Source organism: Balaenoptera physalus, assembly GCF_965194825.1.
Source record: "Balaenoptera physalus genome assembly, chromosome: 10".
In the NCBI taxonomy this organism is placed as follows: domain Eukaryota; kingdom Metazoa; phylum Chordata; class Mammalia; order Artiodactyla; family Balaenopteridae; genus Balaenoptera; species Balaenoptera physalus.
This window is the reverse complement of record NC_138889.1, coordinates 105,510,543-105,537,592: the sequence shown is the minus strand read 5'-3', so window position 1 is coordinate 105,537,592 and position 27,050 is coordinate 105,510,543. Positions and strand designations below refer to the sequence as shown.

At 43.2% G+C, this 27,050-nt stretch overlaps 1 protein-coding gene across 2 annotated transcripts; it reads left to right on the top strand.

Moving 5' to 3' along the window:
* Nucleotides 1–2,071: 2,071 nt before the first annotated feature.
* On the top strand, nucleotides 2,072–26,671 carry PLAAT5 (phospholipase A and acyltransferase 5). Of its 2 annotated transcripts, XR_014268256.1 has the most exons (7): nucleotides 2,072–2,432; nucleotides 2,990–3,083; nucleotides 4,460–4,559; nucleotides 19,448–19,556; nucleotides 21,849–22,111; nucleotides 24,336–24,616; nucleotides 24,706–26,671. XR_014268256.1 is itself a non-coding variant. In XM_082478375.1 (6 exons), the coding sequence occupies exons 1-6, from the start codon at nucleotides 2,180–2,182 to the stop codon at nucleotides 24,435–24,437; spliced, it is 921 nt and encodes a 306-aa protein (XP_082334501.1). In that variant the 5' UTR covers nucleotides 2,072–2,179; the 3' UTR covers nucleotides 24,438–26,671. The 2 variants fall into 2 exon arrangements, 1 of the variants encoding a protein (XP_082334501.1); XM_082478375.1 differs by having other exon boundaries at nucleotides 24,336–26,671.
* Nucleotides 26,672–27,050: the final 379 nt, after the last annotated feature.

The following is a 27,050-nucleotide window of genomic DNA, read 5'->3' as shown; positions in this document are numbered from 1 at the left end:
CTGGATTCAGTGTAATGTCAATCAAGATGCCAACAGAGTATTTTGAGCACCTTGACAAGCTAATTCTGAAATATTTATGGAAGGGCAAAAGCTCAAGAAGAGTCAAGAAACTCCTGAGGAAGAATAAGGAGGGGGAATCTGAAGATATCCATATATTAAGATTTATCATAAAGGTATAGTAATTAAGATTGTATGATAGTAGCACAAAGACAGACACATTTGCCAGTGGGGTAGAATAGAGCCAGCAACATTCTGCTTGTCCATGAAAACCTGACACGTGACAGAGGTGGTCTTGCTCATCACGGAGAGGGGGAAGGAGAAACTATCAGTAAGTGATGCTGAGATAAATGATTATTCATATAGGGAAAAATCAGATTGGATCTCTGCCTCACACATACACAAAAATCAACTCCAGGTTGATTAAATGAAAAAGACAACATTTAAAAACTTTTACAAGAAAATACAGGAGAATATTTTTCTGACTGCAGGGCAAGGAAGGACTTCATGAAAAGACACAGAGAGCTGACCACAAAAGAAAGAATTGGTAAATTCTACTTCTTTAAAGTCCATAATTTCTCTTCATCGAAAGACTTCATAAAGAGAGTGAAGAGACAAGCCAGGAACTGGAAGAAAATACGTGTAAACAAATACAACCGACTAAAGATGAGTATCGAGGATATATAAACAGCTCCTACAAATCAGTAAGAAAGCAACTCCAAAGAAAAATGGGCAAAAGACACGAACAGGCAGTTTTTAAAAGAGGAAGTCTAAATGACTAATAAATATATGTAAAGGTCTCAATCTTATTAGCGATCAGTTAAATGCAAATTAAAACTTCAGTGAAGTACTATTTTACATCCACTCACCTGGAAAAATTAAGTAAGATGGTACTAAGTGTTGGTGAAGATGTAAATCAACAAGAATTCTTACACATTGCTGGTGGAAGTGAAATTGGTACCAACAATTGGAAAAACGTTTTAGTGTTCTATTGTAAAGTGGAACATTTTCATACCTTCTAAGCTATTAAATCCTATAGACTCTCTTGCATGCATACACCAGGACACAATTTGGGTTCTTTTCAATAGTTTTCTAAATCCAAATTAGAAAACAAAACAGAACAAAACCAAGTGGTTTTATCACCATATCAATAAAATGTGGTCTATTCACATAATGGAATATTTTCCAGCACGGGAAACAAATTACAGATCTGTACAGCAATGTGTATGTATTATAGAGACAACTTTAAAATAAGCAGATTGCAGAAGATAATACAGCGTGATACGATTTGTGTGTGTGTGTGTGATAACGATTATTACAAGCTTCAAATAAGCAAAACGAAATAACGTGTTAGGACTACAAAGAAGAGATTTTTAAAAAGTTTTAAAAAGCAAGAGCATGATAGACGGGAGAGAGGTGACCTCTGGGGGATGGGGGTGGAGGTGGGGGTGGGGCAGGGAGATGGGATAAGGGAAGAACACACAGGTAGGTGGAGCCTCTGTGCTAGGTGTGTTGCGGTTCTTACGTAGGATGGTGTTTTCACGGGTGGTAATTTTATCGTCATGTTTCATAACTACATGTATTCCATGGATTCTTTTGTATATATATTACATATTATGTATATAATTTTAATAAAAACATATATAAGATTATCGATCGCTCGATCTGGTCTGAATCGCCCAAGATTTTAACTCCTGAGCGTACCTCCCCAAGTCCTCCTAACTTGGCCTCAACCCCTGTCTCCAGAGGTCGCTCCTCTGTCTGCTCCGTGGACCTTCAGCTTCTCCAGCCGCATCAGATGCCACCTCTGAGTCTTACAGAAACTGTTCTGTTACTGTCCACCCCAATCGCCTCCTACGCCGCCTTTCCCTGCCTTTCCTCTCAAAGCGCCCCCCACCTCCCGGCCCCGCGCAGGTTCCTGGGCTTTCAAGCGCCCCCATCAGCGCCGGCTGTGTTCGGGCACGTGCTCACCGCGCACGCGCCGCCCTCGCCCCGCGCGCTCTGGCCGCGCGCCCCCGCCGTTCGCTGCGCGCCCGCGTGCCCAGCCCGCGCCCCTCCGCCCTCCCCGCGAGCAGCGTCGCGGACCCCGCGGCTCTGCCGACTCGGGGCCGCGCCGACTGGGAGCTGGCCTGGCGCGTCGCCCCCTGCAAGGCCCGGGGAGCGGCGGGGCGGCAGCAGCGGGATGGGCCTGAGCCCCGCCGCCGAGCGCGAGTGCGGGCGCCTCCTCCCTAGGTTCCCCCGGCCCTGCCTCAGGCCCGCCTCGAGAACGGCGAGTGTGCGGACGAATGACACCCAGCCGGCTCCTGGACTTTCGCCTGGGCCCCAGTCGGGTCGCCGCGGGAGGGGGGCTCCTCCTCACCAAGCCCCCACGCCCGGGCCTGGAACCTTCCGGGGTCGTTCTCCAGGCCCCAGCAGGCCGTCGGACCCCCACAAAGGTCACCATGATTTCTTTCAACTCTCCTTCTCGTAGATATTTGTTCATTGTGCGAAATGCTTGTTAACCGAAATGAGTGAATATTTCGGAATGGTCGTTGGTTATTAATGTAATCGAAGCGAGCCAGGCGTCCAGTGACTCTCTCGAGTATTTACCTTCCTGTTGTATTTAGGGTGGAAATGGGACAGGCGGGGTAGCTGCCGGGCAGGTAGAGTTATAACAACAGCTCTAGCTCCGCAGAAGCTTCTGCCGTTGGGTTTAGCCCCGAGGGTTCTGCCATCTGGAATAGAAGCATCCTGTCCCCGAGTCTGTACCCAGGAATTCCAAAGCCTCTCTTTCCCGGAGGAACTGAGCCCTCTCCAGGATGGTCTCACAACCCCCTTTATCCCACAGTTTATTGAGGGCTAACCAGGTGCCAGACTTGGTTCTAGACTGGAGCTCCCACCTTTGCATAGCTGGCAAGGTGCTCGCTCCAACCCTCCTTTCATGGGTTTCACGCCCCATAGAAGGCAGCTGTGGTTTAAATATTCAATAACATTTTTTTCCCCCTTGAATTAGAAGAATCTGTGGGATCTCAAGAGTTGGTCCAGCTCTTGCCCAAGCAGCCACAGCAGGGTACGTTAGAACAGGGCAGAAGCAGCGTCCAGCAGGGGTAAGATTCTTTCTTTGTATGGGAGGACTGGGTCTTTGGGTGGTTAGAAGCCTTTTGAAGAACCGACTTTGATGACAGTTTTGTAAAACAAATCCTGAGCTGGTTTTGTGAACCAACCTACCACTAAGGAAGGCTGGTGTGCTCTTGGTAATAACAGCCAGAGGGCAGTCCTGGGACCTGCTGGAGGGAGGCTACCTTGTAGCAGTTTTTCTAGCCGCAAGGCCATTCTGCAGACTCCTGAGAACTGAATTGCTTTCCAAGAGTGCTTACAGTATTTTGCCAGCTGGGCTCAGTAACTAATGAATGGTGCAACCTTCTTGCCAATTTCTGCAATTCGCTTTCATTAAAAACATGATAGTTGATTCTATTTAAAATTCTGAGAGCTGAAAGTTTGGAGAAGAGCAATATGGAAAATGAGGGGTTCCCCCACTCCCCCGCTCCCATATACTGTACTTTTGGAGAAGAGTTAAAATTTGGGGAAGGTAAAGAAAATGCCATTTTGGGGTTGGTAATGTGTTAGATGTGTACGTATGCTTTCTCATTTAACCCTCTTGACAACTCTGTGAGAAAAATGTTAGCATCTCTATTTTATAGACAATCAAACTGAGGCTCAGACAGACTAGTTTACTAGCTCAAGGTTGAACAGCACCTATCAGAGCCAGGATTCAAACCCAGGTCTTTTTGGCCCCCATGTATCTCACTCTACTTTTCTACCCCAAAAGCATAAGAGCCAGGATTCAAACCCAGGTCTTTTTGGCCCCCATGTATCTCACTCTGCTTTTCTACCCCAAAACCATATTCCTGCCTTTAGTTTCAATCCTCTCCTGTAACATTTTGTTTCCAGGGACAAAATATACTGATTTCTTTCACATTACTTGCAGTTACAGTGTTGTCAACAAGATTTCTCAGAAATATGGAGCTAATTATTGGAAGAAACAGCTCAAGAGTTCAAGGGGCTTGCCTCTGGCCAGGAGGACTGGGAGGGGAAGGGAAAGAACAGAAGCCTGTTGCAATTTCTTTATAAGTCATTATATACAGTTACCATTTTAAAAAAAGCTATGTCCAAGTATCACTTTGATAAATATTTAAAAAAAAAAAAAAAAGATTATCAGAGGGGGGAAAAAGCCCCTGAAAGCAACTCATTGCTGTCATTAGCATTTTAAACAATTGTCTGAAAAGCAAAAAACAGCCATTATTTTGTATGACAGCAAATGGCATCACAGAAACAAGCTTCGGGGGTGGGGGGTGGGGAATGTTTCCTATGATCTGAAAACTAAAAGGTATCTTAAAATCGTAAATCTGAAGTAATACAGAATTTCCAATAATTGTGAAAAAGTGTTTTGTTTATTAACTATATGATCACAAAATTCATTTAGGGAGAAGCCCTTGGAGTCCACAACCAACCAGAAGAGAGCAGAGTGGAATTCAGCTCCGGAGCCTGGGAGTGCGGGAAGGTTAATAAAGCAGGCAGCAGAGGTGGGTATCTCGGGAATTCTCAGACCAGGCATATCTTTAACTTCCTGGCGACTTCTTCCCTACATAATATTGTATTTTACTTTATTTATACTGTGGCAGGTTGAATTGCACACTGATTTGGGATGTTGCTTATGCCTTTAAAATTTTTTAAAAACAGCTTTATGGAGCTGATTATTGAGCTTAATTGAGGTATAACTGACATACAATAAACTGCATATATTCAGAATATACAGTATACATTTGGATTTGTTTTGACATATGTATTCACCCGTGAAACCATCACCACAATCAAGATAACGAACATCTCCATCACTCCCAAAGCTTTCTTTGTTCCCTTCTGTAAACCCCTCCCTCTTCCCACTCCCATCCCCAGGCAACAACTGATGCACTGTCATTATGCGTTAGTTTGCGTTTTCTAGAGACTTATATAAATGGAATCATATTGTATGTGCTCTTTTTTGTCTGTCTCCTTTCACGTAATTATTTCAAGTTATATCCATGTTGCAGGTTATCAGTAGTTTATTCCTTGTTATTACTGAGCAGGATTTCATTGTATGGATAGACCACTATTTATCCATTCACCCGTTGATGGGCATTTGAGTTGTTTCCAGTGTCTGGCTGTTACAAATAAAGCTGCTATGAACATTTGTGTACAGATCTTTGTATAGACATATGTTTTCTGTTGGGTGAATACGTAGGAATATAGTGGCTAAATCATTTGGTAGATGTTTGTTTAACTTACTGTTTTCCAAAGTGGTTGTGCCATTTTACATTCCCACCAGCAGCATGTGAGAGTTCCAGTTCCTCCTCGTCCTCATCAGCATTTGGTTTGGTCAATCTCTTTAACTTTAGCTATCCTAATATGTATGTAGGTATCTCTTGGCTGTTGTGATTTGCATTTCCTTAATGACTAATGATGTTGAACATCTTTGCATGTGTTTATTTGCTTTCCTTATATTTATATATAATCTTTGGTGAAGTATCCAAATCTTTTGCCTATTTTTTCTCTTGGTTTATCTGTTTGAGAGTTCTCCAGAAATTCTGTATACAAGTACAGATGAAGTTCATCATCACTTGCAATATTTTCTCTCAGTCTGTGGTTTGTGTTTTTGTTTTCTTAAGAGTATCTCTTGAAGAACAAAAAATTCTAAATCTGTTGAGGTCCAATTTATAAGTTTTTCTTTTATGAATTGTGCCTTTGGTGTTGTATCTGAGAAATCTTTGCCTAAACCAAGGTCACAAAGGTTATCTCCTCTTTTCTTCTGGCTATTTTAAAGTTTTAGTTTTTACATTTAGTTTTTACACATTACATTTACATCTTCGATACATTTTGAGTTGATTTTTGTATATGGCACGAGGTATAGATTGACATTTATTTTTTTTTCCTCGTGGCTATCAAGCTATTCCAGCACCATTTCTAGAAATGACTATCCTTTTCCCACTGAGTTGCCTTTGCACCTTGTAAAAAACCAGTTATCCACATACTAGTGGGTCCCTTTCTGGGCTATTTTATTCCATTGATCCTATTTGTCTATTGTAAGGCCAATACCACACTATCTTGATTACTGTAGCTTTGTAATAACTCTTGAAGTCAAGAATGTTAGCCCTCCGATTTTGTTGTTCTTCTTCAAAGTTGTTTTGGCTATCCTAGGTTCTATAAAACGCCTGCTGAGATTTTCCCTGGAATCACATCAAATCTTTAAGAGAATTGGTGTCTTCACAATATTGTCTCCTGACTCATGAACAAGGTGTTCTATTTACTTAGGTCTTCTTTAATTTCTCTCAGCAGTGTTTTGTAAATTTCAGCTTCGGATCTTGCACATCTTTTTGAAAGTATTTCATACTTTTTGATACTATTGAAATGGTATTCTAGAAAATTTAAAATTTCAATTTTGAACATTTAAAGTGAAAAAAATGTCAATTTCTGATTGTTTATTGCTAGTAATTGGAAATACAATTGACTTTTGTCAGGGTACTTAGATAAGGATACTTATCTTGTATCCTTCAACCTTATTTACTGACTTATTTACTTGAGTAACTTTTTTTGGGTCGATTCCATTAGACTTTTTACATATCATGTCACCTATAAAGACAGTTTCACTTTTTCCTTTCCTAGCTGGATGCCTTTATTTTTGTCTTAAATTGTATTGATACTAGCCAGAATCTTCAGTACAATGCTTACTGGAAGTGGTGGGAGCAGACATCTTTGTCTAATTCCTTAACTTAGAGGGAAAGCATTCAGACTTTACCGTTTAGTATGATGTAAGCTGTAGGTTTTTCATAGAGGCCTTTTATTAGGTTAAGAAAGTTCCTTTCTTTTACCAGTTTGTTGAGAGTTTCTTTGAAAAAAAAAATCAGGAATAGACATTGAATTTTAACAAATGCTTTTTCTGTACCTATTGAGATGATCATATAATTTTTCTTTTTTAGTTTGAATTATATTGGTTGGTGTTTAGATCTTACAACAACCTTGAAATCCTGGGGGAAAAAACACATGTGGCCATGATGTATTATTCTTTTTATATATTGTTTTATGCAATTTACAAAATTTTGCTTTGAATTTTTGCATTTATGTTCATAAAGGATATTAATTTGTTAAATTTTATTTTCTTGTAGTTGTCTGTTTTGGTATTACGGTAATGCAAGCCTCATAGAATGAGTTTGGAAGTATTCCTACTCCACAGAATTCTTGTGAAGAATTGGTATTATTTTTTCCTTTAATGTTGGTTAGAATTTACCAGTGAAGCTGTCTGGGCCTGGTGTTTTCTTTGTTTGAAGGATTTTAACTACAAAATCAATTTCCTTCATATATTTTGGGATACTCACATTATCTGTTTCTTCTTGAGTGAGCTTTGTCAAATATATTGGCATAAAGTTGTTCATAATTTTACCTTGTTATCCATTTAGTATCTGTAGGACATGTAATGATGTCGCCTCTCTCATTCCTGATATTGGTAATTTGCGTCTTTTCTTTTTTTCCCTGATCAATTTGGTTAGAGTTTTAACAATTTTATGGATTTTCTCAGAGAACCAACTTTTGATTTCATTGATTTTCCTCTGTTGTTTTTCTGTTTTCTGTATCTCTGATCCTGTTCTGATTTTTATTATTTCCTTTTTTCTATTTACTTTGGTTTTAATTTGCACTTCTTTTTCTAATGTCTTAAGGTGGAAGTAGAGGTCACTGATTTCAGACTTTTCTTCTTATCTATTATAGGCATTTATTACTATAAACTTCCCCCTAAGCACTGCTTTGTGGTTTCCCACAAATTTTGGCATGTTGTATTTTCATTTTTGTTCAATTCAAAGTAATTTCCACCCCCCTTTTTAATCTCCTGTGGGTTATGAAAAATGTTATTTAGTTTCCAAATGCTTGGAGATTTTCCAAGATATCTTTTGGTTATTAGTTTATTCTGTTGTGGTCAGAGAATGTATTTTGTATGACTTGAATCCATTTCAATTTAATGAGACTTGTTTTACAGCCCCAGATATGGTCCATCTTCGTAAATATTGTTAGTTTTTGGGAAGAACGTTTATTCTGCTATTGTTGGATGGAGTAGTCTATAAATATCTATTAGGTCAAGTTGGTTCATAGTGTTATTCAGTTCTTCTGTTTATATTTTTCTATTAATTACATAGAGGAGTACTGAAATTTTTGACTATAATTGTAGATTTGTTTATTTCTCTTTGTAGTTTTATCAGTTTGTTTTTAATGAATCATAAGGCCCTATTATTAGATATGTAAACATTCAGTATTGTTATTCATTACTGATGAATTGATTCCTTTATTATTACAAATAATACCTTCTTTATTCCTAGAAAGATTCATTGCTTTGAAATCTACTTTGTCTGATATTACTATAGTCACTCCAGCTCTTTCAATTAGTGTTAGCATGGTATGGCATTTTCTTCCTTCTACTTTTAACCTATTTATGCATTTATATTTAAAATGTGTTTCTTGTAGGCAGCATAGAGTTGGGTTTTATTTTTTTATCCAATCAACAATCTCTACCTTTTAATTAGGACGTTTAGACTGTGTACTTTAATGTGACTATTGATAGGCTTAGATTTAAGTCTGCCATCCCACTGTTTATTTCCTATTTGTCCTATCTGGTTTTTTGTTTCCTTTCTCCTTTTTTCCTGACTTCTTTTTAATTGAGTGTTTTTTGTGATTCAGTTTTATTTCATTTGTGGTTTATTGACTATAATTCCTTATGTTTTGTAATTTTAATTCTTGTTTTAGTTTTTATATTCTACATTTTTAACTTATTATGGTCTACCTTCGAGTGATACTATACCACTTTATTTATAGTATAAGAAGCTTACAGTAGTTCCATTTCTCCATATCTGGCCTCACTGCATTGTTAACATACATTTTGCTTCTACATATGTTATAAATCCCAACATACATTGTTGTTATTGTATTTTTGCTTAAGCTGTCAGTTACCCTTTTAAAAAATGACAACTTTATTGAGATATAATTCACATACCTAAAATTTATCCTTTTAAAAGTGTACCATATGGTGGTTTTTAGTATATTCACGGAGTTGTGCAACCATCATAATGGTCTAATTTTAGAATGCTTTCATCACCCTAAAAAGAAACTCCACATCCGTTAGCAGTCTCCTCATTTTCCCTTGTCCCCAGTCCCTGGAAACCACTAACCTGATTTTTGTCTCTAAGTATTTGCCTCTTCTGGACGTTTCACGTGAATGGAATCATACAATCTGTGATCTCTTGTATCTGGCTTCTTTCACTTAGCATAATGTTTATAAGGTTCATCCATGTTGTAGCCCGTGTCAGTATTTCATTCATTTTTATTGGCCAGTAGTGTTCCATTGTATGGATATACTATCAGTACATTTTGTTTAGCCATTCATCAGCTGATGGACATTTGGGTTGCGTCCACCTTTGGCTGTTAGGAATAATGCTGCTACGAACATTCATGTACAAGGGTGGACCTCTGTCCACACTTTCAATTCTCTTGGATATATACAGTTATCTTCTAAAAGAATTTAAATTATAAGAAAAGATGAGTAGATTGATCTGAAGTTTTGAAGGTGTCTTCTAGCAGTGATTATAGTGTCATGTGATCCAAGGTACTCAGGGTCTGCTAGAGAGCTTGGCCATTACAGTTACTGATGGGCTCACTATGACTCGCTACATTGTACTTGTTCAAATGGAGGTGAGACTCTTAATCTCTTTAGTAAAATAATAATCCTTACAGTCAAAGGTTTTTATTTCTCATTCTATGATAGGAGAGGAAGGCGCCAATTGAGTTGGTCTCAATTGTATGGTTTAGGAATATAGAGGTGTCAAGATTCCAACATTATTACCAGGCCGGTGAGTTATCAAGCCCAACCACCAATAGGAATTTCAGTTTCTCCTTGAACTACAACAATTTCTAGAATGTCTCAAGACCACTTTGTTCAGATGATATTCTAAGGACTGATTTATATTAACAGAGAACAGAACAAGTTGGTGACAGTTATGAATATTCAGGAAGCCTCCATATTGCACAGTATCTCAAGCCTGATACTCTTGTAAGTGTTTTCAATTTGATACTTTATCAAGTCAGATTCTTTAGCAAGCTTGATGCTGCGGAAAGATACAGGTATCTCTGCAGCTGCAGGGTGGCCATCACTTTAAACACTTAATTTTATTTATTTATTTTTAACATCTTTATTGGAGTATAATTGCTTTACAATGGTGTGTTAGTTCCTGCTTTATAACAAAGTGAATTAGCTATGCATATACATATATCCCCATATCTCCTCCCTCTTGCGTCTCCCTCCCACCCTCCCTATCCCACCCCTCTAGGTGGTCACAAAGCGAAGACTCCTTTTAAATGGAAATTTATAAGGACTTGCATTTTTTAAGGTTAGGCTCTGGAGTTTCTTTAGTATACGTGCTGCCGAAGTGAGCACTCTGGAGTTTCTTTTGATAACGTTATAAGCAAAAGCAGGTCTGTAGAACTCAGTGTTACTGGCAAAAATGTAATACGAGATGAATAGGATTTTACTTAATAATAGTGAAATAAGGAGTGTATAACATTGCTTCTCTACAGTTTTTTACTCAGCAGAGATCTGGGAGGATAGTCTTGTCCCTGGCCTCAAGGTGGTCGTGGACTATTTGGGTAATAGGAGGAAGAGAGGAATTTATGTTATAATATGACAAGCAACATCATTACCAGCTCCCCACATGAAACTTTGTGTAACATTAATACATGGTTTCATTCACTTGCCCCCGTTTCAGAGAGTCAGGACAAAAACCTGCTGGGATGTATCACTTCATGCTGTTCTGTTTTTATCTTAACCTGATTGAGGTCTGCGCGTAGGTCTTTGACGGACATGCTTACTTTTCACCTTCACTAACCTCATGCGATTTTGAGGCTCTGGATACATCCCTTCTATCATTTGACTCCTATTTCTGCTGATTTCATCAAGACATGTACATACCCTTTAAAATACATGAAACGACTTACTGCTTTGTGTGACAGGGGTGAATTAATGCCAAGATAGGACAGATGAAATAAATGCATCTTGAGGTCCTAGCACATGAGGAGCGCCAGCTCTTTTACTCAAATGAGGCCTCAGAGATTGCTCACCATGGACACACGTCCACCCCTACCCTGCCCACATTCTCTCCTTTTTGCTTTCTATCGTCTGGATCTGTATATCATCTCCAAATTCATCTTGTATCTCTCTCCTCCCCCTGATCACTCTGTACCAGCCATCCCTGCCTCTTTTCTGTACATTTCATGAACCCAAGTCCTCCCTTTCTCAGAGCCCTTGCACTCACTGGGTTGCCAAGACTGCTCTTTCCTGGTTTTGCAAATCCAGCTCACATATGTTGTTATGGACTTAGTGTATGTGGGTCCCTCCCTCCCCCCCACCACATTCATATGTTGGAGTCCTAATCTTCAATATGACTCTATTTGGAGTAAGAAGTAATTAAAGTTAAATGGGATCATAAGGGTGGGGCCCTAATATGATAGGATTAGTGCCCTTATAACAAGGGACACCAGAGAGCTAGCTCTCTCTCTCTCCACACACAAAGAAGTAGTCACTTGGGAGTTCCCTGGTGGTCTAGTGGTTAGGATTCGGAGCTTTCATTGTTGTGGCCAGGGTTCAGTCCCTGGTTGGGGAACTGAGATCTCCCATGTGTCGTCATGTGAGCTTGCAGTGAGGGGGCAGCTGCCTACAAGCCAGGAGAAGAGGCCTCAGAGTGAAACCTACCTTGCTGGCACCTTGGTCTTTGGACTCGGCAGCCTCCAGAACTGTGAGAAAATAAACTTCCCTTGTTTAAGCCACCCAGTGTGTGATATTTTGTTATGGCAGCCCAAGCAGACCAGTGCGTGTCTTCTGGTCAGAAAGGCCCTCCCTGACCTCTCTATGGGAAGGCCAGCCCCTCCACAGGGGCTCTTGATCTCAGCCCCTCCCACTTTTTCAGGACCCTTTGCTGCTGATTAATCTTCTCTCTCTGCCGCCTTCAACATCTCCCTCCCGCTGGAGCCATGCTACCAGCACTCACATGTGCTGTCGTCTTTCCTGTCTTGAAAATGCCCTCCCTGGACCCCTGTTTCTGTCCATTTCCCACCTGGTGCCCCTCCTCCCTTTCACAACCAGTATCCTGAAGGACTCGTCTGCCCTCATGGTCTCCTGTCTATAACTGGTGTCGGAAAGACCTCCACCTCCACCACGATGGGGTCCCTTTCTTCTTCTACAGTCTCATCCGACCTTCTCTCCCTGCATATTCAGCCACGCTAAACCCTCCTGCCCAAGAGTCTTTGTCCTGCCCCTGCCTGGAATGACCCTCCAGATGGTCACATAATTTTCTTCCTTGTGCCCTTACCTTCTCAGCCTAAATCTTACCTCTTCATAGAGGTCTCTCCTGCCCTTGGGGCCCAGAATGTATCCACAGTCACCCGCTACCACACCACCCCCTTTCAGTTGGATTATAGAAAACCAGCTTTAGCTAGTATAAGTCAAGAAGAGATTTTTTAAATTGGAAGGTTACTAGGGTAACTTAGAGTCAGGGAGGACTCACCGTGGGAACCTGGGCAGATCTGGGCTCTTTAGAGGCTGGAACCAGGATCTGGGCCCCTGCCGCTGCCAGGGGATCCTGTCTGTCTGGCCACCTCTCCCCTTGGTTTCTTTCAGATCGATGACCTCAATTTTCTTCTGCATCAACAGCTTCTTCCATGTGGTCTAGAGAAGGGAGGCCCCGCTTAGCAACCCCAGAAGAAATAGACAGCATCTCTTCCCTTGCTTTAAACACAAAAAATCCTGAAAACAGACAAACAAACAGACCCCAACCAACCAACCAAGCACACACAAAAACCCCCGACCTCATAGATACAGAGAACAGATTGGTGGTCGCCAGAGGCAGGGGGTGAGAGGTGGGCAAAATGGATGAAGGGGGTCAAATGGTACAAATGTTCAGTTATAAAACCGAATAGCCTGTGATGTACAGCATGGCGGCTATAATTAATAATGCTGTATTGCATATTTGGAAGTTGCTAAGAGACTAAATCTTAACAGTTCTCTTCACAAGGAAAAACAAATTCTGTAACTATGTATGGTGATGGGTGTTAACTAGACTTATTATGGTGGTGACCATTTTGCAATATATACAAATATCAAATTATTATGTTGGATACCTGAAACTAATATAATGTTGCATGCCAGTTATACCTCAATAATAATTTAAAAAAAAAAATCCCAAGGGAAAGGCTCGGATTGGCCTGAGTTGAAGGGGTGCAATGATTGGCATCCTCACGAGGATCACAGGGATGGAGAGGAAGGGAGAAATTACCCAAAGAGAAATGAGAGGGCTGCTATCAGAAGAATCCAAACCATCTACCATGGCTACACTTTAGTACATATGGTACTAAAGTAGTCTTAGCATTCCATCATATCACCCCATTTATTGCCTTAATAGATGTATCACATTATATAGTCATTTTGCTTATTGACTGTCTGTCTCCTTCCAAAAGAGGGCAGAGCTCTTGTCAGCCTTATTCACTACTGTATTCCCAATGCTTAAACTAGTAGGTGCTTGATAAATATTTGTTGATTGAATACATAAAGGGAGAATTTCTGGGGGGAATAAAACCATCGTATTCACTGCAAGGGATTAGAAAAAAGCTCACCATGGCAGATTCATAACAGAGTAATTAGGAATGAGGCACGCCATTGGGGCATACAATAATCTTTTGACATTTGTAAAACGTTCTTTTGTAAAGACCAACATCTTTGCTCTCTCGGAAGTTCTACTGAGAATGTGTCGAACACCTAGTAAGTGGCAGAGTTGGGATTTGAACCTGGTCTCCTAACAACAAAACCTGTCTTCTTTCTATGACTTTGTAGCTGCCTACCATTCTAACTCGAATCTCTCCTTGGTGTCATGTCAGTGTCTGAGGCTTCAGGTTTTATTTCTGAGATATCATCCGGGTTAGGGTCAGAGCTGAAAGTGTAACTCCTAATTCCTGTATCATGATGATTTTCTTCTGCTCCTAGCTTCCCACATCTGCTCCAATGCCTGGTCAGGGACTGACCCAAGAATCATTGTGTTTCAGAAACAGCTAGGGACTTTACATTTTTACTCCCAGGAGTTCAAAATAAAGCTCTTTCTTTGTGGTTTTGTTCCTGCCTCCCTGCCACATGCTGCAGGCAGGAACGAGCCCTCCACCCACTTCCCTGCACCACCCCTGTCATAGTTATAAGACTTTCAGAAACTGTTATCATCCAGGGGACTTATGAAAGACTGGTTTTTCCAACCAGGTGCCTATTTCTGGGAGAAGGGCCAGAGCTGGGTTGCCAGCTTGTGCAAAGGAAATAAATAGCAGATGGATGGAGGATTTCGAAGCCATATCTTATTCCAAAGAGAGAAAAAGGGGCAGGGAAACCTTAATCTGGATTTGAAGATTGGAGCATCAGCTGGGAGTGGAGTTCACCCTGGAGGATATAGACAGGTTCCCTAAGGTTCATGAAATGCTGGGGACAGGGTAAAGTCAAGGAAAAAGGAAGGATGGGACCTTGGAAAAGCTCCCAATATGGCTACAACCTTGGCTGCCATGAGAGTCACCTGGGGAGCTCTTAAAATTCTGACTCCCAGGCCATACTCCACATCAATCTTAATTTTTAAAAGCTCCGCAGGTGATTTCCATGTGCAACCAAGGTTGAGACCCAAAGCTCAAAACCATCAATTTATAGTGGGAGAAACTTCAACAAGAGAGCAGGTAACTCTAGGTGACTATTAAGTCTGTTGTGAATCCCATTCAAGATTTCACCTGACTACCCCTATCCAGTGGCAGTATTGCAGGTGGAGAGTATTGAGGAACAAAAGAAAACTTAAAATTCTAAAATCCGCTCCCCTCAACCCCAGAAATTTCTGTTTCCTGTACCACAAAGCTTGTTCAACATCCTTGATGACCAGCACGTGGATTTCTTTTGATTTTTTTTTTGGCTTAGACTAGCATCACAATGAATTGTGCTGTCTTCCTACTGGCAGATAATTCGAGGAAAAACAGCAAGGATAGTGATTCTGCTTTCCAGATGAGAAGGCTAGTTTGGGGCGCCCTCTAGTGGGAGCTCAGTTGCCACCATATTTTCTCTTTAAGGCAGAAGGAGTTGGTTTGGTCAGGGACCCCAGTTCTGGTCCTAGCTCTGCCACTGACTTGCCTAGGACCTTGGACGAAGCACTTCATATTTCTCGGCCTCAATTCCTTCCATGTAATATCACTGAGTAGATGGTCTGCTTTTTGCCCATAAAAATTCATTCTGTCAAGTGGGCAGGACTTCTGGAGTGGCTAACTGAGCATCTCAGAAAAATCTCCCCAAACAGCAAATATAAAGCTGGACAAAACCATCAAAGACAACCATTTAAAGACTCTGGAATTTGACCAAAAGCATACAACAAATTGATAAGTGTTGAATCAAGAAAGCCTACTGAATCTTGGAATCTTAGAACAATGGAGATCTGTAGTGTCTTAGTAAGTCCCCCACCTCCCCCAGCTCTGTGGTGGGGAAGTTGCACCTGGGTGGGCGGGACATGCCAGGAGGACTGGCAGTGGCAGCAGAGGGCAACTTTATTTGGAGCAGAGTGTGGAAAATTCCATGCCCAGGGATGTTGTTGAGAACAGTAGTTATCTCAGTGACAAACATCATGGAAGGCCAAAATTGCAGCTAGCCTGAGGTTGCAATACTGGTTGGGACAAGTGATGGACTAACAGACCAGCCAGAACTTTTTTTTTTTATATATATAAATTTATTTCTTTTATTTATTTCTTTTTGGCCGCATTGGGTCTTTGTAGCTGTGCGGGCTTTCTCTAGTTGCGGCGAGAGGGGGCTATTCTTCGTTGCAGTGCGTGGGCTTCTCATTGCGGTGGCTCCTCTTGTTGCAGAGCATGTGCTTTAGGCGTGTGGGCTTCAGTAGTTGTGGCACGTGGGCTCAGTAGTTGTGGCGCCCGGGCCTAGCTGCTCTGCGGACCAGCCAGAACTTTAATACAGAAACCCAGGTAATGAGACAGCTAAAGAGGGTCTAGAAAAGCTGCTGTTCTCTAAGGGGTGCACAAGGCTGCACACACATTTGGGAGAGACTAGAGAGGCCTGCGTGAGTCTCTAGCTCCTGGAGGAACATGAGGCCTTGTGAATGCAGAAAGTAACAGCTGGGACAGACTTTTAAACTTTAGAACCTGAATGAATTCTCCAAACCACACCGAGCTCCGTAGGCAAAGAGTGATGCCTTATTGGCCCAAGATGTGGCTTAATCTCTGACCAGTCACTGGCTGACCATTATTTTTATGCCAGGCTTAAAAATAAAAGCAAGAAAAAACAAACAAACAAACAAAACTGAAGCAGATACACCAGTGGTTGCATGCTCTGAGGGAAACAGACATCACAGAATCAATCCAGGCAAGCCTCTAAACAAACAAACAAACAAACAACAGCAACCACCAGCCCTGGGGGGGAATCAGAATCCAAGCAGCTGAGAGCCAAACACAAAGAGAAAATCTTGAAAGCAACAAGAGAAAAAAAGACTCATCATGTACAAGGGAACCACAATAAAATTGATAGCTGGCTTTTCATCAGAAACGACGGAGGCCAGAAAGCAGTGAAATGGCATATGAAAAGTTCCGAAAGAAAAAAAAGCTGTCAACCAAAAATCCCATATCCAGTAAACTGTCTTTCAAAAATGAAGGTAGAATAAAGGTAGTCTCAGATAAATGAAGACTGCCTTAAAGGGAATAGCAAAGAAAATTCTTCAGGCTGAAAGGAAGTCACACCAGATAGTAACTAATCCACATGAAAAAATACAAAGCATGGGAGATCCCTGGCAGTCCAGTGGTTAAGACTCTGCTCTCTCACTGCTTAGGGCCCAGGTTAAATCCCTGGTCAGGCAACTAAGCTCCTACAAGCCATGCGGTGTGGCAAAAAGAAAAAGAAAAAAAGCACCCATAAAGGTAATTACATTGGTTATTATTATATTATAAAAGAGTATAAATATATATTTTAGCTTTTATCCTAACTAATTTAAAAAACAATTGAATTAAACAGTAATTATAAAATGTTATTATTGGCCTTTTAACATGCAAAGATGTAATAAATATGACAATAATAGCACAAGGGAGGGAGGCTGAAATGGAGCTATTTTGGATCAAGGATAGGACACTAGACAGTAACTCAAATCAACAGGGAGAAATGTGACTCAATTAAACAGTCCAGAAAAGGCAGAGATCACCTGACTTGATAATACAAGATCCAGTTATATGCCACCTACAAGAGGCATAGTTTAGATTCAAGGTCATAAATAGGTTGGAAGTAAAAGGATGTAAAAAGATGCAAGCAGAACCACAGCTGGAGTGGTTACACTAATATCAGAAAAAATAGACTTTAAGGGAAGAAGTATTACTAGGAAAAAAGAGAAACTGTTTGCAATGATAAAAGGTTAATTCATCATGAAGATATAACAATTATAAACGCACACATTTAACAACATAATCCCCAAATTCATGAAGCAAAAGCTGAAAGAATTGAAGAGAGAAATAGACAATTCAGAAATAGTAGTCGGGGGACTTCAATACTACACTCTCAACGATGGATAGAACAATGCAACAGAAAATCAGTGAGCATATAGAAGATTTGAACAACGATATTAACCAACTTGACCTAACTGACGTTTACAGAATAGTCCACTCAACAATAGCAGAATACATATTCTTCATAAGCAGACATGAATATTCCCCAGGATAGGCCATATTCTAGGCTATAATGCAAGTCTCAGCAAATTTAAAGGGATTGAAATAATATAAAATATTTCTCTGTTCACATGAAATTAAATTAGAAATTAATAACAGAATGAAATTTGGGAAATCTACAAGTATTTGGAAATTAAAAAACATACTTCTAAATAACCCATGGGTAAAAGAAAAAACAGAGAAATTGGAAGATATTTTGAGTTGAATGAAAATGAAAACAGAGCATATCAAGTTTTATGAGATGCAGTTAAAGCAGTGCTTAGAAGAAAATTTAATATAGACTGGTGCGGGTTCGATCCCTGGTCAGGGAGCTAGGATCCCACGTGCGTCGTGGCCAAAAAACCAAAACATAAAAAACAGAAGCAATATTGTAACAAATTCAATAAAGACTTTAAAAATAGTCCACATCAAAAAAATCTTAAAAAAAAAGGAAGATTTCAAATCAATAATCCAAATTCCTACCTTAATAAACTGGAAAAAGGAAAGCAAACTAAACCCAAAGCAAACAGAAGGAAGGAAATAATAAGTATTGGAGCAGAAATCAATGAAATAGAAAACGGAAATAAATGGAGAAAATCAGTGAGGCCGTATGTTGGTTCTCTGAGAAGATAAATAAAATCGACGAAACTTTGGCTACGTTCATCGACCAAGAAAAAGAAAACTCAAGTTACCAAAATCAAGAATGAAAGAGGTGGCTTACTACCAGTCTTGCAGAAATTAAAAGGATAATAAAGGAATACTCTGAATAACTTTATGCTAACAAATTAGAAAACTTACATGAAATGAACAAACTCTTAGAAAGACACAGATTACAAAACTGACTCAGGAATAACTAGAAAATCTGAACAGACCTATAACAGGTAAATTGAATTAGTAAATAAAAATCTTTTCACAAGGAAAAATTCAGGCCCAGAGGGCTTCACTTGAGAATTCTACCATACCTTTGAAGAAGAAGAATTACTAATCCCTCACAAACTCTAAAAATAGAGGAGGGAATGCTTCCCAACTCATTCTGAGGTTAATGTTACCCTGATACTAAAGTCAGGCAAAGACAAGAACTACAGACTAATATCCCTTATGAATGTAGACGTGAAAGTCCTCAACAAAATAGTAGCAAACTGAATTCAGCAACATATAAAAAGGATTATACATCATTACTAAGTGAGATGTATCCCAAGAATGGGAATTTGGTGTAACTCCCCAGCCCAAAGCCAGAACCTGCAGGAGAACCTTTTCCTCTTGCAGTGTTTCTCTAGCGCCCTCTATTGAGAAAGCTCGCATGGTGCTGAGTTTCAAGGAGAAATGCTTACGGGAGCTCCTTCACTTATCACAGGGCATGTATACATACGGAGCTGTGCCTTTGGAGCTGGCACTGTCAGCCTCGGTGGCTTTAATAATGAGGGTGGTAGCAGGAGTGGGCGGCTCCCTCGACCATTTGTGTGAAGAGAGCTTTTTGCAGCCTGAGTTTCTGTAAAGTGATGAAAGGCAGTGTCTTCAGGCTGAGCTGTAGCTGATCCCGAAACAGGGTCTCTGGAGTTCCTTGGGCATGTGAAGTCTCCTTTATTTTATTTTATTTTAGTTCATTTCATTTCATTTCATTTCATTCCATTCCATTCCACTTCCATCATAGGGTAAACCAAGACCCAGACCTGGAGACCTGATTGAGATTTTCCGGACTGGCTACGAGCACTGGGCCGTCTATGTGGAAGATGGCTGTGTGGTCCACCTGGCTCCCACAAGTAAGAGTGATGCTCTATTGAAATATGGATATTGAAGTTAGCAAAGTAAAAAGAAGGGCAGTTAATTACTGTGTTGCTCAGCTGCTGCCTTACTTTAGCAACAGAACACCCAAAGCATGACTGGACCTTCATTTACTGTGTGATGCAGCTTGGTCTCTGTCCGCCAGAAACCACTGAGTGTCCAGCCCTAAGACAGATGAAAGTATAAAGATCATTCCTGGGCTTCCCTGGTGGCGCAGTGGTTGAGAGTCTGCCTGCCAATGCAGGGGACACGGGTTCGAGCCCTGGTCTGGGAAGATCCCACATGCCGCGGAGCAACTGGGCCCGTGAGCCACAATTACTGAGCCTGCGCGTCTGGAGCCTGTGCTCCGCCACAAGAGAGGCCGCGACAGTGAGAGGCCTGCGTACCGCGATGAAGAGTGGCCCCCCCCACCGCTCGCCGCAACTAGAGGAGGCCCTCGCATAGAAAATGAAGACCCAACACAGCCATAAGTAAATAAATAAATAAATAAATTTAAAACACCAAAAAAAAAAAAAAATCATTCCTAAGTTCCCTGACCACCTAGACCACTCTTTCTTTTAAAATAGAAATGTGAGAACCGGAGCCTCCATTTTGTAATGACAGCAGTTCAGTATCCTTCCTCTGTTTCTGAGGGTCCCCTGGGAGGGGTGCAGATGCTTATGTGTTCTGATTGTCACTTGCTTCCTATTGTCCCCAAATGCTGCATCCACCTGGCTTCCTGGTCACCTTTGGCACCTCCATCCTCACCTTGTCTCCCCGCTTTTCCAACCTGTCCCAGGCTGCTCTGCCCCGAGTGTGGACATTGTTCTCCTTTCATTGCAGCGTTAACACAGGGCTGAGATTAAAGGGGTGACTAATTAAATTTTAGTGGAGATTTGATGGGGGCAGAAGTGGTGATAGTGGAAGATTACAGCACAGAATGTGGAACAGCTTACAACTGGACATCCAGAACCATTGGTCACATGGTGGCCTCAGGAGAAGGGGGAGCTGGGAGAAGAGGAGGCGGGGGCTCCTCTGTGTAATCTTTGATGCTTTTGGGATTTTGCCTCCTGTGCAAGTACTGCCCGTTCAGGATGAGATTACAGAAGGGCACTGGTACCAAATACCTGTGGCCGCACCTTATTCACAGCTCTCATCCTTGTCTCCTGTCCCCCTCGGTTGGCCCCACCTCTCACCTGACTGAGACCTTCCTGCAGAGCAGAGCCCCTCTCCCCTCGCTTTGCTTCCCCACCCCATCCACTCACACCCGTCCCGCTTCCTGTCTGGATGCCTACACGAAGAATGAAAAATTGCTTCACATTGCATTCACCTCCACCTCTCCTTTCCAGACTAAGCCTAGGAGCCTTCCTCTTGTGTAACCAAAGAGTTGTACAAGTTAACAGTTTTGTCACCACCGCCCCCCCATCAGATCTTCCTCCAAAAATGAATTCTGCCATCTTTGTTCCTGAGAGCCGAATTGCCTACTGCCAGCTTTTGTAAAATCAGCAGATAGTCCTGAAATACTTCAGAAAGGAACAAGGGACATTTCTTGCACTCAGACAACTTACAGAGGGGGAGGGTTCCCACGTTTGCCTATCCATATGGTTGTAGCAGGAAAACAGTCCTGATATTAAATTACCACCCACCTGGCCTTGGGCAGCTTCCAGACCTTCTCTGGAGCTCTCTCTCCTCTAAGGACTGAATATGATAATACAGCAGTTTTCAAACGTTTCTGTTTTTCCAAGCTGTGGAACCCTGTTTTCAAACAAACCCTCAGTGAGAATCCTGATACTTGAGTAGAGAGAAAGGCAGAGTGCCTCTGGGTGGAAGCGGGTTGGAGCGGGTCTGCGTGGCCTCACCTGCGCCCCTGCAGTGGTGGCAGAGGGAGGCCTATCCTGGAACCGCACGACAGCCCCTTGTCCAGGAACTAACTCTTACATGTAAGGGTATTCGTCACATGTTTGTGAACATTACTGGAGTCTGATTAGGAAAACAAGACTCCAGTCCTAGGACTTGGTGAGGTCAGTACACGGAGTAGAGTCTGGGCCTACACCATAAGGTACCCCTGGAGCTTGATGAGAAAGAGATTGCAGTGGTGGTTGAAAGTGGGGAGTGCGGAAAGCTGGCCCTTTGCAGTTCATTTAGTCCAACTCCCCATCCTCTGCTGTGTCTTTTAGAGACGGTGAAACCAGGACCCCAAGAGGAGCCACGGATCCAGCGCCTGGAGTGAGCCAGTGCTCTGCCCCGCTGCCCCTTCCAGCTTGCAACTTTGGCTTGTCTTTGGCCCCTAGGTGAGGAATTTGAGGCCAGCGGCATCGCGTCCGTCTTCAGCAACCGGGCGGTGGTGACATACAGTCGTCTGGAGGACGTGCTACGTGGCTGCTCCTGGAAGGTCAACAACAAGCTGGATGGGACATACCTGCCCCTGCCCGTGGACAAGATCGTCCAGCGGACGAAAAAGATGGTCAACAAGATAGTGCAGTACAGCCTGATTGAAGGGAACTGCGAACACTTTGTCAACGACCTGAGATACGGCGTGCCCAGGAGCCAGCAGGTGTGGCAGCCCCTGCCCCCGCTCGGCTCTGACTCGGGGTCTTGGCGCTTGTTGCTGCCTCAGGGGTCCAATCGGTGATCGGTGTTTTCATTATTATTTGTGGGGCCTTCCATTGCTCCAGGACGGCTCAGGAGGTGTTTTCTCCTCTACTGACCCATGGAGGAGTAGAGGGGGCACCGGGCTGCATAGGAAGACCACCAGGTGGAATCCCTCCCCAGCCACTTAAGCTGGCATGGTCTCCTCGGTCGGATCATCTTAGTTCTGAAGCTGTTTTCTTCCTTTACAAAAAGGGGAAAAACTGCAGTAGATACTCAGAGCTAAAGTTGCAGACTAGCAGCCCGCGGGCCACATCTGGCCCACAGACATGTTTTGCTTGGATGACTAGTATTTTTTTTTTTAAAGGGAACGCTATTTATTTATTTATTTATTTTGGCTGTGTTGGGTCTTCGTTTCTGTGCGAGGGCTTTCTCTAGTTGCAGCGAGCGGGGGCCACTCACTGTCGCGGCCTCTCTTGTTGCGGAGCACAGGCTCCAGACGCGCAGGCTCAGTAGTTGTGGCTCACGGGCCCAGTTGCTCCGCGGCATGTGGGATCTTCCCAGACCAGGGCTCGAACCCGTGTCCCCTGCATTGGCAGGCAGATTCTCAACCACTGTGCCACCAGGGAAGCCCCTATTTATTTTATTTATTTATTTATTTTTTAATTTGAATGACTTGCAAACATTTAAGAATATAGAAATTTTATATAAAAAGATCTGGATTCCCGCCTCTCTTGGACAACCTATTGATCAGGCCACTGGGCCCTCGTTCCAGCTTGCTAACACCCTGTAGGGCCGAGTAGGAGCTCCCCCTTTAGAAGGGGTGTGGGGCATCGGTGTGTCACCTACCAGCTTCACCCACATTCCCTGCCTGGCTTGTGTGCATTTGGGTCTGGCCTCCTTCCCCCCTCCCCGCTCGCCCCCCCCCCCCCCCGCCGCCATATAGGATGGTGATAAATTAAATGCGGTATACTACATGTGAAAAAGCTTTGGAAGCCTAAATACCTGTGACAATTTGAGCTGCTCTTGTTACTATTTGGACCTTTTACTAAAACCCCATGAGATGAGAGGAGGAAGTGTGTACTGTTGCCTTTTTTTTTTTTTTAATTTTTATTTATTTATTTATTTATTTATGGCTGTGTTGGGTCTTTGTTTCTGTGCGAGGGCTTTCTCTAGTTGTGGCAAGCGGGGGCCACTCTTCATCGCGGTGCGCGGGCCTCTCACTATCACGGCCTCTCCTGTTGCGGAGCACAGGCTCCAGACGCGCAGGCTCAGTAATTGTGGCTCACGGGCCCAGTTGCTCCGCGGCATGTGGGATCTTCCCAGACCAGGGCTCGAACCTGTGTCCCCTGCATTAGCAGGCAGATTCTCAACCAGTGCGCCACCAGGGAAGCCCCCTGTTGCCTTTTTAATAGATTAAAAAGATCAAGGTTTAAAGGTGGAACGTAATTTTCCCATTTTCTTTTCTATGTTACTTGTGTTCTCTTGACCTACGGGGCTCGAATCCCAGAGCTGGTCTCTCTACTGTCCCTCTCCCGTTTCTCAGTGAGGGGTAGCAGCCCCGCCCACTCGCCCCCCTCCACCCTCTGCATCTCCCTCCTTCCTGCTCTGCCTCTTCTCCCCGCCATTCCATGCTTGTGAGACCTTGTACTAGTGCTCGGGCCTGGTGGGCTCTGGTATGCGGGACCTCCTGTCTCTTGAGCATCTGTGCAGGGAAAGAAGACCCCAGGGAGCAAGGGGGTTATAGGAGGTCCTGCTAAGGAGCCTGGGCCTGGCGTTCATGAGACCCAAGCCCAGATCTAAGTGCGGATGCTGTTCACTGTGTCACTTTGTCCAAGTGAGTTCCCCGCCCTGGCCCTCAGGTTCCCTGTGTGTAGAATAAGGGACTCAGTGGCTGTGCTCCTCTGAGCCCCATGCTAGTGGCAGACCGTGGGCTGAGTGGCTCTCGGGGAGGAAGGGGACCAGGAGCCCTGGATGCTTCCTGGGGAAAGGGCTCGCTCCTGCCTCCGATGTGCACCTCAGGCCGTCCTGGCTTCTCCAGGTCTCTTGCAGCTCTAGGGTCTTTGGGAATCGAGGGTGGCTGCTTCCTAGGCAGGCCAGCTCCTGACGGGGTGTGGTGAGGTGGGGGTGGGGCAGGGTGCGAACCTAGGAGCCTCACGGAGGGTCCTATGAACTGGTCTGCTTTGCAGGTAGAGCACATGCTGATGGAGGGAGCGAAGGCTGCCGGGGCGGTGCTTTCAGCCGTGGTGGACAGCCTAAGGCCCAAACCAGCAATGGCCCGAAGGCTCTGAAGAAGAGGAAGAGCTACTGACAGCGGCAGAGAGAACGCGCCTCCTTCCCTCCCCTGCCTTGCTCTCTCCACCGCCCCGTGTAAGAAAATTGTGAGTTTCTGGAAGAATCTAGAATGTAACCAATTACCCCTCCAGAAATACATCCAATATATGTGCTCATCGACCCCTGGACTTTCAAGGTGGGAAGAACCTAATATTTATTCTGCATCTATTAGGTGCCAGACACTGTGCTAGGCATTTCACATACTTCATCTTACTCTCTTTGTAGGAAGGAGCCTTACTTACTTTTTAGGCTTGACCTAGTCTGTGGCGCTTGAAACATCCTGGAAATCTCTGCCGAACTTTCCCAGGAATGAAGAGCTCTTTTCAGAAGGTCTTTTTATTGCCCTTTCAGACCCACAGTGCGATTCAGGGGAGGAGGCCTTTTAGGAAACCTGTAACTCGCTGCTCAGGGCCACCTGTGCCTTCATCTAGGAACACCTTTCCCAAGAAATATTTTCTTTTAAAAATTATACATGAGTTTTATTTTTTTTTAATTTATTTTTTTATTGAAGTAAAGTTGAGTTGCAATGTTGTGTTAAATACTGCTGCACAGCAAAGTGACTCTTATACATACATACATACATTCTTTTTCATATTCTTTTCCAGTATGGTTTATCACAGGATAATGAATATAGTTCCCTTTGCTATACAGTAGGACCTTGTTGTTTATCCATAGCTTTATTTTTTATTGTCTAAAAAACCTCCCCACTTAAAGTTTAATCAACGAGAGCATTTATCTTGCTTTTCTGCCTCATAAGTTCCAGAAAATTAGAAATTTCTATCTTCACCGATTTCAGAGGAATACTTAAAATAATTTAATCAATGGACTTCGGTGTGAATGAGGGAGAGAAAGGAGTGGTTTTTGTGCTTTGAAGAATGTGGACATGATGGAAGATCTAAGATGATGGCTGGAGATTGTTAGTGCCAGCTGAGAGCTGAAGCCACCCCAGAAAGCCAGAGAAGGGCTCTCGAAATGCCCTGGGGAAACATGAGGAACGTGAAGGAACGTGAAGAGAGCAGGATGGAACCCCTGAGCATCTCACGTAAGATCTGTTAGGATCTTCTAGAGTCTTTCTCCTGTTTGGAGGAAATAGACCTGCAGGGAAACTCTTCAGTTTCCCCCACTCTGTTCTGTTCTTAGCAATCCAAGCTTGACTGCCTCTTCCTGTTTCCTAGATGCTGGAGTCTGGGTGTGTCTCTTTGATTGTCTTCCCTCTGTCCATCCCGAGCGGCCCCTCTCTCTGCTTTGCACAGCAGTTACAGGTGCTGGTAGGTGGAGCTCGCCCCCATTTCTGTGAATCACGACTAGGATAAAGCCATTGTCCCTAGTTCCCGTAATCACCCCCTCCCCACCCCACAAAATCACTGGAGTTCCCAATACCCCTCCCTCAGTCTCTTTATTCATGATATGGTCTAGGTTGGAATCTTCCTTTGGAGGAGAGCCCAAGTGCCGGGAATTTATACTTTATAAATTTTAGCTTTGAATTAACTCAGTCATGGATTAGCAAACCTTTTGACCTGAAGATCACTTTGAACTCATAGACCATATTAATCATTAATCAAGGTAACCAGGTGTTGTTTGATTAACAGACCAACAACTCCCCCACCCCAGGGCGTATGTAGTCACTTCGAAATACAGCCCTCATCTGTCTCTCGCTTATTATGTTTGGGACAGAAAGACACTTCCCTGGGTCCTTTCTGGTTTGTACCCAGTGAGGCAGAGACCCTCAGGAGCATTTCAGGGCTTATGTTCACTCATTCATCCAACAGACATTTTGGAGTGTGTGCCACGTGCCAAGCGCTGGCTCCGCCCACCTCTGCCTGAACCCATGGGTGGTGGTCAGGGCTGGCAGTGAGCAGTTCTGAGATGGTTGGGGGGATGCAAGACACAGTGGAGCATGGGGTGGAGACTACCTGCTGGACAGTGGTCTCCCCCTGCTTCCAAGCTGTCCATAAAGTCATGAGCTCTGGAATGCACACACCACACTTTGCAGATGGGGAGGGGAGCGTTTCCTAAAGTGTTACTAAAAAACCTGTAGCAGTTTCTGCATTCTAGGGTAAAAACAACTCTGCTTTGAGTGGGACCCCTTGGTGAGCCTATTTAGTCTTGTAGATATAAGGCACGTACCCACTGTTGGAGGGGAGATCCCAAGGGAAAGTCATTTGAATGCAAATGTTTCTGAGATGTTAAATACTGGTCTCTTGTTTGTGTTCTTATTTTTTTTTAGTGTTTATTCCTTTTTGCTTTGGGGGGGATGGGTGAGTGGGGACAGTGGTGACATTGGTTCGCTTGGCATATCACAGGGAACAGAGAACAGAAACGTGCTGTGTTCCTTAATTAGGGAGGCCCAGTCTAAGTGACACATGGCCCGGCAGGTGCTACGTACAACCCAGATGTTTTACTTAATGATGGAAAGATGGACTTCGGGAAACCCTGAGTAACCTCTGCAGAGATTATTGTGATGACAAAGGGATCTCGTTTTTCTGGCCAGGAGTGGGAGATAACGAGGGGAAAATATACCAGTCAGGCGTGCCAACTGACACAAGGGGAATGAACCCCATCCCTGGGGC